This window comes from Panthera onca, chromosome F2, assembly GCF_046562875.1.
Source record: "Panthera onca isolate mPanOnc1 chromosome F2, mPanOnc1 haplotype 2, whole genome shotgun sequence".
Taxonomy (NCBI): Eukaryota; Metazoa; Chordata; class Mammalia; order Carnivora; family Felidae; genus Panthera; species Panthera onca.
In genome coordinates, this window is record NC_138356.1 from 78,822,318 (window position 1) to 78,837,986 (window position 15,669).

The 15,669-nt window shown below is 54.0% G+C and overlaps 1 protein-coding gene across 1 annotated transcript in view; it reads right to left on the minus strand.

Moving 5' to 3' along the window:
• Positions 1 to 1,299: 1,299 nt before the first annotated feature.
• Positions 1,300 to 15,669, minus strand: part of COL22A1 (collagen type XXII alpha 1 chain) — a 259,389-nt gene continuing 245,019 nt past the window's right edge. The window contains exons 59-64 of the mRNA XM_078441921.2: positions 12,951 to 12,995; positions 10,430 to 10,609; positions 8,743 to 8,809; positions 6,239 to 6,421; positions 4,314 to 4,391; positions 1,300 to 2,452 (exon numbers count right to left, since the gene is read on the minus strand). Of these exons, the coding sequence (XP_078298047.2) occupies positions 2,265 to 2,452; positions 4,314 to 4,391; positions 6,239 to 6,421; positions 8,743 to 8,809; positions 10,430 to 10,609; positions 12,951 to 12,995 (741 nt within the window). The 3' untranslated portion in view covers positions 1,300 to 2,264. The remainder of the gene's footprint in view (positions 2,453 to 4,313; positions 4,392 to 6,238; positions 6,422 to 8,742; positions 8,810 to 10,429; positions 10,610 to 12,950; positions 12,996 to 15,669) is intronic.

Consider the following 15,669-nt stretch of genomic DNA (forward strand, 5'->3'; position numbering starts at 1 on the left):
GGAAGAGGAAAGCTCAGGCCCTTCTTGCCATCCCCCTCGAGTGTCCTAGAACCCCAATGATCAGAGCAGCCTTTGGTCTTAACCAAGGTCATTCTCCCGTGGGAGAAAAAACCCTTCTAGTTCCATTCTCAGGCATGGATGAAAGGCGTAAAATACAGGAGCAAAATGAAATGTGCAGAGAGAAAATGTGCAGGGCTTCAGATAATCGCATTCAACCGAGGCTCTGGGGCCTGCCACAGGTCCTCTCCATGCCTCAGTCTCCCTCTAAATGAGAGCATCAGTTTTCAAACTGTAGGTCGCAGCCCATTGGTGAGTCATGACATCTAGTTAGTGGACTGTGATGACCATTTAAAAAAAAATAAATAAAATAGAAGAGTAAATGTTACGGGGCGTCGTGTGTGGTCAGGATAAATGTCAAATCACCCAATGTTTCCTGTTCTGTATTTACATACGCACTCTCTGAGTCACAAAGAAACTGTACTTCTTGCCGTGGATCATGGTCAAAAACGTTTAAGTCGCTGGATGAGAGGATGTCTAAGGTTGCTGACATTGTCCCCTCCAGGCCTTGTGTCTTACTTACATGGCTGTCAGGATGAACTGAGCAGGCGAACGTGAAAATGGCTCAGGTAGGGGGTGTCTGTGTGCAGGGACAGGCACTGCACCCGGCTGCCCTTGGACCCCGCTCCCCATCCACCCCCAGACTCAGCACCAACCAACTGGACAAGGGCAGCTGCGGACCTTATTTTAAAATCAGTGCAATATACTTCTTCATGCATGGAACCTTCCAACTCCTCAGGTTCCCAGATCGGAAGCATGTGGCACAGACGTGATAAAAAGGAAGTGCTTGACAAGCATATGTTAGTCTGCGAGTGGTGACTGCCTGGGTGATCGAAGGGATGAATGGATGGATCAATTAACCAATCAGTTAAGACATGAACTTGTGCTGGACGAGTAATTCTCAGACCACGGTGAATCAGCTGGCTCTTGGAAGGGCAGGATGATGCCCCGAGTTTTGCCGAAACCAGCCTTCCCCCTGGCTGTGTCCCCTCCTCACTGTGACCCTGCACGGATGGGCACATGGAAAAGGCTTCCGCCAAAATGGACAAAACAGGGCTGCCCCAATGGGGGGTATGACGGTGCATCGCCCCGGAGCTGGCTCACGCACCCTCACCCACCCTCTTGTGCATCGGCAGGTGGCCTGGCCCCAGTCCCCCTGCCGCCCCCCAGAACACAATGATTCATCTCAGGCCTTAAGGGGTTTGGTTCACAGGCAGGCGGACACCGGACATAAGAACAGAATTGTCATGCAGGGCCGAAGAGGAAACTCAGATTTATTGAGCACCTGTCAGGTACACACACACACACACACACACACACACACACACAATGCGCTTTATTTCCGAGGCAGAACCCTGGAGGCACAGATGTCCCACCCCCGGCCAGCCCACCGTCTGGAAATCACGGCAGTGGCCACCGGACCCCCTTACTTTACAATTCAAGTGAGTGGAACCAACACTGAGGAGCCGGAAGGAGTCCCGTCCACGGCTTCACATCGGCTTTCCGGTCTTCGGCCCCCACACAGGATCCCAAGGAGCCTTTGCCAAGTCAAGTGCCGTGATTTTGTGTCCTCGAGCCTGAAGCACTGAGGTGGCCGTGTCTGCTCCCTAAGGACCGAGCCTGTGGTCTCCAAGTGCACTTCCCCGCGGGAGGGGAGAACATCCTTCATGTCTGCACGCTCTTTCTCCTCCTGCTTCACGTGTCTCTCCCGGGCATGGCGGAGAAGGGAAGCCCACTGCCGTAACTTTCCTAGTTTCCTTGTGAGGAAAGAGGTAAATCTGGCAAATGTCTGGTCAGGGTGTCATAGCACCAAGAGTCTCCTCAAGATGGGCGGGTCCACTCCAGACGGGGGCTGTCGGAAGAACCCAGAAACAACCCGCTGCCCCACAATCAAGTTCTCCCAGCTTCGGAGGAGAGGGGAAAACTCGTGGAGCATCATTACATGAAATAATAATAACAATAATAATAATAATAATAAACAATAATAATATTAATAATAATCTGACCGACCGGCAGCATCTCTTGGTTTTAATAATGTTGAGGTCTTTCAAGAAAATAAGACAAAACAAATGATAAAAGCAAGACAAAAAAAAGAAAAAGAGAAAAGAAAACACGTGACTGTAATGTTTCAAGACCTCTGGCTTCTTATCAGGCTTTGAGTTCAAGTTTCAGAAATTCAGTGCCACCTCCTGGCATTCCGGAATCTTCTAGGGGCCCTTCACATTCCCTGGCCGGGCAGCGAGGCTGGCGAAGTAGGCACACTGGGAGGGGTCACACTGGCCAGGGGGCCCCGGCGGGCCTGGGGGGCCAGGGTGTCCCGCTGGTCCCGTCTCCCCTTGAGGGCCGGGGGCCCCGGGGAGCCCATCTTTAGCATAGCCAGGTTCCCCGGGCTGACCTGGTCCAAGGAGAGAAAGAAACAGAAGGTGTTCAGGACCCTTCTGGGGCTCACGAGCCCTGCTCCCACTGCTTCCATTCAGTGTGAACCAAGGACAAGAAACATGCCCAGAGAAAATGCCCCATGGGCTGAGAAGTCGCCTGGGGTAGAGTAATCCATGTGGACACCACAAAGCAGGGCCACCTGAATATGCAGGACAGGGGGTGGCTTTGTTTGGACTGGGGCAGCAATCAGGGTGCTGCTGGAGAGGAAGAGAAGGGTGGATGGGGGGCAGGGACATGAGGCGGATGAGAAACACGGCTTTCTATGCTCTTGCGTGGTTCTAGGAGATGAATCTCAATTGTCATCCCTCCTAGTTAACCATCATCCCCAATTCCCAGTATCTATTACCCAGGATCCAACTTGTCCCAGATATTCTGCAGTTTCTGGGCTTCATCTGTAGGTTAAATGTGAGCGGCATATTTGGACTATATTAACCTATTCTGTAAGTCATGGTCCAAGAAAACATAAATAGGATGCAACTAACTGACAGCCCAAAACTTAGGCTCAGAAATATTACCTATGGCACAAGTTCTATTCTTCTGTGTGTTAAGCATTATAATTTCACAAATAATCAGCCTATCTCCCTTTTTGCTTTGGCCACTGGGAAGCTCACTGCTAAGTGTTATAGCTAATCCTATTATCTCCTAAGTCATCATGTTAGAAAACCTGAGTCTTCCTATAAATGAGACAGAAAGTAGATTTTCCCCTTAAATAGATCTTTAGACATTTCATGATCTCTAAAATTCATGAATGCCTTGGGAGTAGGTATTTAGTCTATAGCCCTGCCTAGACCAAGCTTAAGACCAGAAGTGTCATTAACGCCTTCAGCCAGGACCACTTGAGTACAGTCATTATCTCAACCTCACGCTGGTACAATTATTTCCCCTTTCTAAACGGTCTCTGCTCTGCCTTTTGATCTTTATTTGGAATTGCCTTATTTAAAAACTATTCTTAATATTATGAGCTATTGGAAAGTAGGCAAGCTGTCAACAATTAAGGCTGACGATGTATTTTCAGTTGTCTTCTCTAATGAGAGTGGCAACACATGTCCAGTGCAGGAAATTCGGAAAATCGAGAAGACCTAAATACTAAATACTAAAATTAAAATTACCTGTGGGCCTCATATTCAGAAATGACCTCGGGTGAGCGTGTAAACTAGATGTGAATAAAAACGGGAACTTGGGCGAGGTGGATTTCGGCAAGAATTCAGTCTCATTTCTGCCACCTTCTACGGATACCTCTCATCTCGGGCCACGACGCTGCCGTGCGGCAGAGATCTCCCCACGCGGCCACTGAGCGGGACGGCCGAGCTGTCCAGGTCGTCAAACGGCAAGCCCCGTGTCCCAGGAAGGCAGACCCCCCGGCAAGCTGGGCCTGCTGCCCATCCTGCCGGTTGGCCCCAAAGTACATTCTGAGAGTTGGTAATGGGGTGGCAACACGTGCCAGCGAGTTTAGAAAATGCTGCCGTGAGCAAAATTAACATCATGTGTTCATAGTGAGGCAGCAGGAGGAGTTCACGCGCACTGGGAAGGATTAAGGGGGCTCGCGGTTCCCGGTGCTGCCCGGGCTTTGTAACCCCAACTCCGTTTTCTTCAGGGTCGTTTCATACGATAAGCCTCAAAAACTCATGGGATATACTACAGTTTTTTCAGCAAGAAGCTGGGCTTTTAGAAAGATCTCATAAAAACAAATCAGCGTTCCTGTCCCCTCTCTGTTGAACCCGGCCTCTCTCTGCAGACGTCCCTGGGGAGCCGGGGCGTCTCCCTCCGTGGTGGAGGGCTACCGGCCACCCACCCCGGACTCCGGGCGCTCTCCCTACCTGGGATGCCCGGCGGCCCCATCTCCCCTCGGAGGCCAACTCCAGGTGCACCCGGGTCTCCTTTGGCTCCTCGCTCACCTGTGGGAGAAACACGCACCTTAGGTGGTGGAGACCCGTGACGAGGGCACAGGCAGGGAGCCGCACCGTGCAGCAGGTGCGGGGTCAGCCCACGGCTGCTGCAGCCTTCCGCCCCAGCCCCCCTCGCTCTCACGCGCTCCACACTTGGGACTCCAAACTCCCCCACGCTCACTCACATACACTCGCTTTCGAATGCACCCTCAGCTACACATAAAACGTGTTCACGCACATATCTGCCCAATTACGTACACATGTAGGCGCATTGCGCATATTGTGGCAAATATATACGTACATTCGTATACACATAAGGACTCACTCAAACACCAGCACCCGGATGTACACAGCCACACGCCCTATATATACATGGGTCCATGCAGCTGCACGCCCTCTCTGTATATACACGCCCATTGGGGCCCCTGCGCGCATCCCTCTCCTATGCAGGCACACGTCCACCTACATCCACTTGAGCATGCCTGCCCTGCCTTGTGTTGTAACAGCGTTTCACCTGAACCTGTAGGAACTGGGTGATAACAGTAAACAAACCCAATACTCTGGACCCTACAGGCATTTGCTAACACAGATCTACCCTCACGAAGCTTGAAATCCAGTAAAAGATGAAACAGGGTACAGAGAACATTCTAAAGGAAGCAGAATGTGTTAAGGACCATCATAGCAATTTACAAGCACAACAGAAGTTCAGAAGAGGGGGGGTCCCTTCCCCCTGGGAGGAAACTCAAGATTATATTTGAGTTAATACTGTACAGATTTGATTATACGCTCTCAACTTTTTTTTTCATCATTCATTTTTTTTTTTTTGCTGTGTTGTTTCCAGAAATGTCTTTATGCAACATATTTTCTTTTGCAAACTAAAAATATTTTGCTAGTTCATGGAGACTTGAGACCGTTCTTATTTATTGTTGTAATTTACCACATTTGGTGTGTCTTCTGTCAGAGTCTGATGTTTTCTATGCTATGTGCTTTCTTGTTGACTTTATCTCATGTATTTTGTTTTATGAACCCAAAGAGATAGGACTTGAACACAAATTTAACAAAAAGACTTTTCAGTAGGAGAAACATTATAGGGAATGAATGAATGAATGAATGAACGAACGAACGAATGAAGAATTAGTAAGGAACTGGCAGGTGGAAAGAGGAGGATGTTAGGGGCATCCATGTCGCTATACCCCAGTGGCAACAGAAATCCTGTGTTTTTTGCACCCCCCGCCCACCCCTCCTCCACCTCGTGCTCACCCCTCCCCAGAGAGCAGTGAATCATCAGGTTGATGGTCTGGCTTTGGTTCTCCCTCTTGCTTTCCCACCTGCCTGCCTGCAAAGAGAGTGCGTTCCAGCTGGCTTGCCCCCATGCACTAAGGGGGACAGGTGCCACCCCCTGGAGGAGAGACCTGCTGCTGTCCAGAGGGCCCATGCCCAGATGAGATTTCTGTCTGAGAGCAGGAGAGGTAGCAGCCTTTCAAGCCACAGCTCCAAGCCACTTTGTTCAATTCTAAAGCTGGTGTCCAACGCCCCATGTGCCTGGAGACTGCAGTTCTCACCTCAGTTAGCTCTACCCTGGGAGGGGGCAAGAGGGCATTTTGCAATACCCCCTGCAGCTAGAGCAGGGGAGAAGGAGACAACAAGGAAGTTGGGAGGGAGCCGGTTCGATCTTCCTGGCGGGAGCATAATTTTCCAAAAATGTCAAGTATGAAAATATTACGTGATGCCCAAACCCAGGGTGTTACCGAGCTGCAGGGGGAGGAGAGGGGATAGATTAAGCACATTTGGCCGGAGTGCGGTTCCTTCCCAGCCCTCCTCCACGTGAAGCACGGCTCCTCAGGGTCCCCACTCACCTTTGGGACCTATTGGTCCAGACGGCCCTTCCAGACCCCCCTGTCCGGGCCGCCCTGGCTCGCCCATGGGGCCTGCCCTTCCTGGAAGCCCATCTTTTCCAGGGGGCCCCGGGGGCCCAGGTCTGCCTTGAGAGGACTTCATCTGTGCCGGGGGCCTCTGGGCCAGGAGGTAGGCAAGTTTGGCTGCAGAGGAGGGAGAACAGAGATGTTCAGGACGGAGGGTGATGGACAGAACATGAGCTGGCAATTCACCATGAAGTTCAGAACCAAGGAGACAAGGACAGAAGGCCAACAACATAAGCCAGCACATAGCAGTGCAGCCAACACGGGCTCTGGGCCTCGGGCAAGCTACCTGACCTCTCTGAGCCTGCTCGTCCTTGTTAGGAAAATGGAAGCAATGAAGTAACACCTACCCCACCAGCTGGGTGTGAGGATGGGGACAAGATGTAAGGCATTAAGACTGTGCTCTGGGGACGCTGGTGTCTCCGAACAGGGCGGGACTGCCAGTGCTGACAGTCCCCACAGCAGGTGGAGTTGTAATAATTGTCAGCTGGGGAAATGGAGGCTGGCGGTGGGACTTAAGTGGCTCACACAAAGCCACTTAAGCGATTTAGTGACTTATCCGAGTAAATTTCTCATCGATAAACTGAAGGGCTGGACGTGATGTTGTCTAGGATCCTTACATGTTTAAAATGTTAAGATTACAGAATTGGTTAAAAAAAAAACAAAAACAAAAAACCCAGAGGGGAGCGCCTGGGTAGCTCAGTTGGTTAAGTGTCCAACTTCCGCTCAGGTCATGATCTCGTGCTCTGTGAGTTTGAGCCCCATGTCAGGTTCTGTGCTGACAGGCTCAGAGACTGGAGCCTGCTTCAGATTCTGTGTCTTCCTTTCTCTCTGCCCCTCCCCTGCTCATGCTCTGTCTCTCAAAAATGAATAAATGTTAGAAACAAAGCAAAAACAAAAACAGAGGTCTAACGGCTTTCCACCGCAGTGGGGACACAGTGCCCATCTGATGGCCACTGAGAGAGTCAAACATGGTCAGGCCTGAGCCCTTCTTCTTGCAGGTGGGTGACAGAACCCAGAGAGGCTGGGGGGGGGGTCACCCGAGCCCCCGGCATTTGGGTGGTAAAACCAGGGCGGAATCGGGGTCTTCTGAGAGCCCTGGGACCGTCTTCCCACAGCCCACTGTCCTCCCACAGCACACGAGGTGGCAGGTGGGGCACGGTCTGGTCTGAGACCCGAGCGAACGGGCTTAAGTTCTCTGAGCCTTGATCTCCTCATCCTTAAAGTGGACTTGACGCTTCCTCTTCAAAAGGCTGTTTGGAAGAAAGGACTCTGCCCAGGAGATGCTCCACCTGAACTTTTCCCAAATAGGTCTTGTCTCTGTTCTTGGGCTGGAAACTCCCCAAGGGCAGAGGCCAGTTCTGCCACTGGTAAATCTAACACCCAGAAAGCAGAGCTCAGAGATGCCCACATGGGAGACCTCAGGATGTGACCTGCCCAGTGGTCACACTGGGTTCCTTTCTGGAACCCACGGCCCCACCCAAAGCCCCGTCCCCTGCCATCTGCCCCAGGTAATCGTGTTTGGCTCCCCTGCGTGGGGAGAGGGACCATGCTCGCCCGGATACTCTGTGTGGCCTGGGATGGGCAGCATCTCGTCCAACGCCCTGTCCCCACACCCAACCCAGAGTCTGACATATGCTGGGCGCAAGTAACTCTCTGACACACGAGCATGTGAACGAATATGCCTTCCTGTTTCATCCATCTGGGTCTGGGAAGAGTTATAGATGTCTGACCTTCCCTATCATAGGTTGTCAACGACTTTCCTCTCCTAACAGCTTCCAGGACAGAGGCAAGTGGGAGAAGGTGGTGCTTAAGAGAAGGGATTTTGCAGCAAAGGCTGCCTGCACAGCTCAGACGCTTACCAGATGTTCCGCTTCTGGTAAGTTACTCAGCATCTCCGCTCCTAACGATCAAACATGCTTCCTGACCTTTGGGAGGCTTCCGTGAGTTACCCTGTGAGTGCTTAGGACACCACCTGACCTACGGCAGGCCCCGCAGGCTGGCATTACTACTACTAGCTTCCGACCTTGCTCCCTCCCGGAGCACCTGCTGTGTGCCGGGCTCATGCAAGACTGGGATTTCACAATAAGTCCACTACGGTAGGATTAAAAGGAGTCTAGTGCCTTGAAAGCACTGTGTGTCCCTGCTCCCTTCGGGACCGAACGCACAGGATGTATGGCCGACGGTGGTAGAGCTGGTTCTGTGGGTGGTGAGTTTCCCTCACGAGAGGCGTTAAAGCGAGGTAAAGCCAGGCTCTGAGAGGGGTCTGTGGGTCTAGGGCCTGCACGGTGTTCCTCTGGTTTCTGCATGGTTTCTACATGTGAGCTGCTCTCCTAGAGCCTTTTCCAAACCGGGTTGCAGAGGTCCTGAAGGGTGAAGGAGGGACTGCTTCCCGGACCCTCAAGAGGCCTTTACGTGGCCAGCCGTGGTCAGCTACTCACTTTCCAGCTGTTTCTCAAGCTCTTCTTGGATGAGCCGCCGCAGGGTGTCCATGGAAGGAGACTCCCCCTGGAAGGGACGGGAGGTGGGGTTACTTACCTTCCCCGTGAACTCCTGCCACCCAGACCCCTGGTGGCTCCGGAATCCAGGAGGCACAGACAACGCGTAGCACGTTTTCCTGGTCCAACCCTTATCACTCCCAGAACTGGCTCCCTTTCCCTTGGCCACGCAGGCGGCCTCCTCCCATCTTGTACAGTCACCCGAGGCCTCTGCTGGCACTCTCTCTCTCTGTCCTTCCCGCTCCTTATCTGGAACGTCTTCTGCAGAAGCCATCTCCCCAGCACCAGACCTGAGAGGTTCTGGCCCCAAATCTCTCCCTGCCAAAGTCCCGTCTACTTCCAGACCAGCCCGCGGGCTGCCTCCTGCATGGATTCATATTCAATTTCCCTCACCAGTCGCTTGGCCACTCTTGGGTCTGGTTTTCCTTGCTCTGTTCACCTTGGCCCTACCCACGTGCCTGACAATCCTGATTTGGGTTCAAAGAAGCTGAGTCTATGGGCCAGGGGAGCAGAGCACACCCTGGGCTCACAGGGTGACATGTGATTCTTAGAGGAATCTGTAAGAGCAGTCCTCACACCATGCCCGCTGGATCAGGGCAGTGTCCACCCTCAGGGCGAGGGTCTCCCTGCACTCGTATCTGCAGCCCCAGCACCTGGCATGGAGGTGCCCAGTAGGACCATGACTTGGATTCCACTTCATATTCTTGGTGTTCTTTCCTGGTCAATCTTATATGCCGGTCCCAGGACTTCCATTGCTACGCAGGGCAGCAGGACCAGGAGTATTCAGCAAGGGCTTTGGAAGCTTCCCCCCGCCGCCCCCCGTGCCCTGCAGTCCCCCTCCTGGACTTGACTGAGAGCCCAGCTTCTGGCTGCCCCAGACCACCGGGCAGTGACAGAACCATAGAGGGTCAGAGCTGGCAGGGACACTGGAGGTCACCTGAGCCTGTGCTCTGAGGACAGGAGGGCCCCCAGGGGACCACAGGGCTGCAGAGAGGGGAAGGTGAGGTCACCTCGACCAGGAACCCACCTCCCCCCACAACCACTTACACCAGGTAGCTCTGCTTTTTTTTCTCTGTAGCCCATGTGTGCTCATGGTACAGGTTTGTGTAAAACGAGAGTTCTGCCACTAGAATAAAACGTGTTTCAAGAAAAAACACTGCTCTAAATAAGCCTGTCCTTTCATGTTTGGGAAAAGTAAGACCCAGAAGGGAAGTGAGTGCCCCAGATAGGGAGAAAAGAGGAATGACAGACCAGGCATCGGCCGGATCGGCAAGCCCTCCGCATCCCGTGGGGATGCTCATATGGCTAAGAGCTGGTGCGCTTTTTAGTCGACTTTTACACTGGGTCCCGGGGAAGACTGGTGCCAGAGCCTGAAGGAGTCAGGCCTGAGAACTCACTGCATGGAGCAGAGGGTGGAGGAGGAGAGGGACTATACTCTCCAGCACTCCCTGCACTGTGCACACTATCTCACTTAATCATCACAACAAACCAGTCAGGAGACTGTCTCCTTCCCACCTTCGGCAGGGACGGGCAGGCCCAGATGGGGGGGGCGGATCTAGAACCTGGTCCCTCTGATGGTCACACACCTCACCAGCATCTCCCAAGTGTAAGGCAACATCAGCATCCTTACCCTCAGTCCCGGAAATCCTGGCTGTCCTGGAGGCCCTGGGGGCCCGGCCAGTCCATTCTCCCCAGGTGGTCCTTGGGGGCCCATCAGGCCTGTGTGGCCTTTGTGACCAGGGATTCCAGGGTCCCCAGGCTGGCCCTTCCCACCAGGGGGTCCTTTGTCACCTTTGTTCCCGGGGTCTCCCTAGAGGGAAGAAGCATGTCAGTGAGCAGAGGACTGGCAGGTATACCCAGCACAGACAGGCGTGTGCAGCTGTAGGGGGCTCCCTCATCCCCCATCCTGGGGCGCTGGACGGGAGACCTCAGTCCTCGCACGCCTGTGTCTCAGGTAAGGACACGGTAAGGACACGGGCTCCAGAGACAAAGCCACCTGTCTCAGTCACACAGGTAGTCTGCAGAGGACAAGAGGAGAGATCTGATTTCCAATCACAGTGCGTGTGGTTCCATCTGCCTGTTGAGCCTGACTCCCGGGGGTACGGGCCACTTCCGCTGGTCTGCTGTCAGCCGCACAGACACAGCTACTCTTTAGATGGAGGAGCCCCACTTGCAGGTGACTTCCTGCTATTCTCAGTTTTGCTGGGCCCACATGGGATGACACTGACCGGGACGCTCTGCTCCCCATCCCTGACCCAGACTTCGAAGCCCTGGATCGGTGATTTGGGAGCCATGGCGACCACGGGACCATCCAGTCCTCTGCCCACGTGCAAGTGTGGGTCTGACCAGCAAGTCCCGCATGTTGGTGTGTCTGAAAATAGGTGGCCACTTTGACGAGCTCAGGGTTTACCAGGACTCCACTGCTGCAGGAAGCAACACAGGGAAAGAGGGGGAGCAAGATGGCAGCTGGAAATGGGACGTGGCTATGGACGTGGCCCAGAGCCAAGGAAAAGAAGACTACAGGTACAAAACTATCTCCAACATGGATGCTCCAATGAGAAACAAAAGAGCCAAATGATGGACAAAGTCTGATATGTTCCAGGGGGTTAACGAAAGGCAGATGCGTATTTATCACACACATACCCACAGGGCTGGAACATGAAAGAAAATGTCCAGTGATGGACCCTGGGAAAGGGGACGGGGGCCATAAAAGACACTGCTTTTCACTGCAGCCACGTTTTTGTAATTTGCAATGGTTAACTATATGTCCCTAATGCTTTTTCAACAGTAACAAAAGAACGGTGAATTTCAAATTAATTCAGCCAGATCCGAGGGGCAGGCCTGACTTAAGGGCATGATGCATTTCATGGGGATGTTGTCGGGTTGGCGATCAGGGGTCAGTGAGAGTCCCAGGGCTTCGTGCACCTGAATGCCAAGGCCATATCCCAGCTGCGGTACAGCATTTCCTATTCATTAAATGTCTCAATATCACTTTGCAGGGGGAGGACTCGTCCCAGATTTCAAACGTTCCCAGGAGGGCAAAGGATTGGCAATGTTCCACTCAACCACTTAACAGGGAGAAGGCAATTCTCCATTTATTGATTAGGTATCAGAGAAGAGATTTGCGGTCTGAACTCCCTGGCTGCCAGCCAAATCTCAGGCCACCCCTGGCAGCCTTAGGTCCCGGGGACACTTGTATGACACTGGTGTGGGGGACTGTCAATGCCTCCTCAGCCACAGCCGCGTTCCCTGCTCCCATCCTTAGGAACCAACAGCCATAGCACAGAGGAATCCAGTCGCTCGGATGGACGGAGGGAGAGAGATCCAGTGGGGGTTCAGTCTCTGACATTCTCAGCTGCTATCGTTCTGTCTCCTCCAGCCTACAGGAGAAACCCAACTCCTCACCTATCCAAACTGCAAAGAAAGCAGTGATAAATTCTCTGCAGGACCATGGAAAACAAGCCGGGGGTGGGGTGTGGGGTGCAACATCCACATCGTGCAACAGTGTGACAGTGTGACTGCTGACCAAACGGAGGGCTGTGGGCAAATGAGATGTTTGATTCCTCTAAAGAGGACAGAAGTTGTCATGAGTACGAAAACACCTCCTTCCCACACTGGCATTTCTGGTGAAAAAAAAAAAAAACCCAAACAACAACAACAACAACAACAACAACAAAAACCCACAACCAAACCCAAAAAAACTTTCCCTGTTGTTTTTTGGAGGAATGAAATGGAAAGAGAGGCTTTGTGAGGGTAGCACCAAGGCGACTCATTATGGGAAAATCTGTTCCCTTGTCACCTCCAGTGACAAATCTGGCTCCTGGAAAATTGGCACTTTGGGAGCTGAGCACGTCATGCACACAGGCTCTCGTCCGGGGTGAGAGGGAAATCTGTCAAAGTCTCAGAACACTTGCGTTTGAATTTGTAATTGTGATGATTTTACTCCTTAAAATAACATCCCAAAAAAAAAAAAAAAAGGAAAGGAAAAATAACAACATTCACTACAACAATCTCTTTGTGGGCCAGGGATTTTCCAGGGGGCAGTGGGCCGGCAAGCTCTCCAGGCTTGGCTGTTGTTGGCTGACCACCTTGGACAAGGTCCCCGTGCCCCCTTGCAAAGGTCACATTCAGTAACTACCTCCCTCACTTACCCTTTCTCCTTTGGGTCCTGGCTCTCCAGGCTTCCCGGGGGTGCCCTGCAATGAGTCCAAAGGACGAGGGTCACTTAAGCAGGGCCACCCACTGGCAACCCTGTGCTGAGCACAAGGGGTGCCGGGGAAGTCAGCAGCCCCCCCCAAGAGCCCCTCTCTGTCCAGACTTTGTAGGTATAACTTCCTTCCCTCCTCCGCTCCTGCCGAGACCCACGAGGCACCGACAGCACCAGCCCCTGCCCGGCACCTTTAGGATTCCTCCTCTGCCCTTTTCTGGGACAGACCCTCTCACCAAACACGCCCAGGAGGCCCTGCAGGATGTGGGCTTCTGTAAGTGCTCACTGCCCCTGTGGCCGGGCTGCCCTGCCTCCCGCTGATCCAAAGAACTTCTGTGACTGCCCACCGCAGGGAGCATGTGGTCCCGCTGCCTCCTGGCCCCTGCAGCCCATCTTCCTGCTGCCTGCAGCATACCCCCCTCTGCCATGCTCACAAGGTCTGTGCCCCCTCCCCCCCATTTATATGCTGAAGCCATAATCCCCAGTGTGATTAGCAGGTGGGGCCTCCACGAGCTATTTAGGTTTAGATAAGGTCGCGAGGGTGGCCCCATGATGGAAATGGGGAAATGGGCACAGGGACCAGGTAGCCAGCTGGTGTAATTAGGGAATCTGTCAACAACCCTGATCCTGGACTTCCCGGCCACCAGAACCATGAGAAATGTCTTTCTCAGCCATGCAGTCCAGGGTAATGGTGTGGTGGCCAAGCTGACCAATCACTATCCCTCTTTCTAGGATAAATCCCACATGGCCTTCAAGCCTCCCCTCCAAGAAGCCCTCCCTGATCGCCCAGCACTTAGGTAGGGACCCCACACCCCTCCGGGAGGGCAGTCACTTTGGGGCCAGTGGTGGGGTACACAGCCTCGTGGTCCTCACTGCTAGGACACTCCCTCCTTGCTTCTGTGACCCTCTGCGGCTGGGATCTCTCTCTACCCCACTTTGCCCCCAGCCCCTCTGCCGCCTCCCTTGCAAAGCCCTCCGGCCAGTGTCCGCCCGCATGCATGGGTTCCCTTGTCACCAGCTGACGCTTAACTGCCACTGTCCCCACATGAGGTGACAGGGGGCGTTCCCCTGGGACCACAAGCACTTGGAAGGCAGGTCCTGTGCTTATCCACCTCCGGACTCCACCGTGTCCCTGCAAACCCTGGTGTGCACTCCGTTCAAGAATACAAACTCCAGGGCTTGAAGCAGGGGGCAGTCGGCCCGGGGCTCATGCCCTGTCTCCTGCTGCAGGGACAGAAGGGGTCTGCAGAGAAGGAAGGAAGTAGAATACTCCGCAGCTCCTCTGAGATGGGGTCACACCTGTCACGTCAGCCCCGGCACGCGGGTGCACCTGTAGCCCTCGACTTGTGCAGAGAGAAGAGCAAGTCACAGCCCTGTTCTCACGGGGCTCGCGGCTCAGCTGACAGCCAGATGGGGGCACAGCTTACACACAGGGCAGACCCATTTATTTCTCTAATAGAAATACGAAAAGATGCTTCGGGAACCCCGGGAGAAGTGCATGACTGTGTGTTGGGAGGCTTGGAGCCTTGAAGGACACATAAAACCTAACAGGCAGAGGTATAGGGACGGGCCCTGTAGGTGGAGGGAGGAGTGAAGACTAAGCCTTGGAGACAGGACTGGGGCCGTGGCGTGCACAGGGCAGAGGAGGCAGGAGCTCACACTGGAGAGAGCGTGGGGTCGGCTCAGGGCAGAACTCAGGGCCTGCTCAGAGGCCGGACTCATTCCCATAGGCAACAGGGAGCCAGAGAGAGTCGCGGAGCAGCTCTGAAGTGCGAGCTGGGGCCGTTTCCCCTGCGCTCGATCTAGGCAGCAGGAAGAAACAGGGATCGGAGAGCAAGCACCATGCCCATGAGTGGACAGCACGGCTCGGGCGGAGGCAGAGGCTGCGACACACTAAGCCGTTCGATCTGGCTTTAAGGAAGCTGCCTGCCTCCCTCCCTGAGCTAGGAGAGGAACCCTCAGGCTCAGAGTGAACATGGCTGTCCCCCACGCAGAGCGTGCGCGGGCTGGGAAATGGACACGCCAGCAGCTGTAGAAACTCCTTTCTCTGTGTTCCTTCCGTCTTCGGTTCCTCATCACGTATTTTTGCCGCCTGCTCTTCGCTGGGCTCCTGGGCCAACAGAGCAGGGTGCTAGGACACAGCACAGTGGGGTGTCACTGTGTCCCGGTGGCCGAGGAAAAATCCACACAGGCAACATTTCGGCACAGACCTCAGGCTCATCAAGACCAGGCATGCAAAGGAGTAGGAGAGTGAGGAGGGGCGTGGTAAGGGCTTCTGGAAAAGGGCCCCGGTGTGCATGAGAGCCCTTGGCAAAGAACTTGACAGGTTTGAGGGGCTGAAGGGCAGAGCTCCTGGGGGTCAGACTCAGAGGGGAGCTGGTGGAGCCAGGCCACCTAGCTTCCAGAAAGGGCAGGAGAGGGCGGAGCGGGGGCCAGCCTGGGAGGCGACATGGTCCTGTGTGTGCTCTGCAAAGGGGCTGCGGGCGGGAGGTGGCTGTGGGGGCGGGGAGGGCAAAGGCTGGACGGCTGGACACGGGGGGGGGGGGCCGGTGGGTGGTCACTGCGATCGTCCAGGCAGGAGATGGTGGCAGCCTGGACTGGAGTCCTTGCAGAAGGCATGGGGAGAACCGGACAGAGTGGTGGCATTTCGAACTTGCAACCGA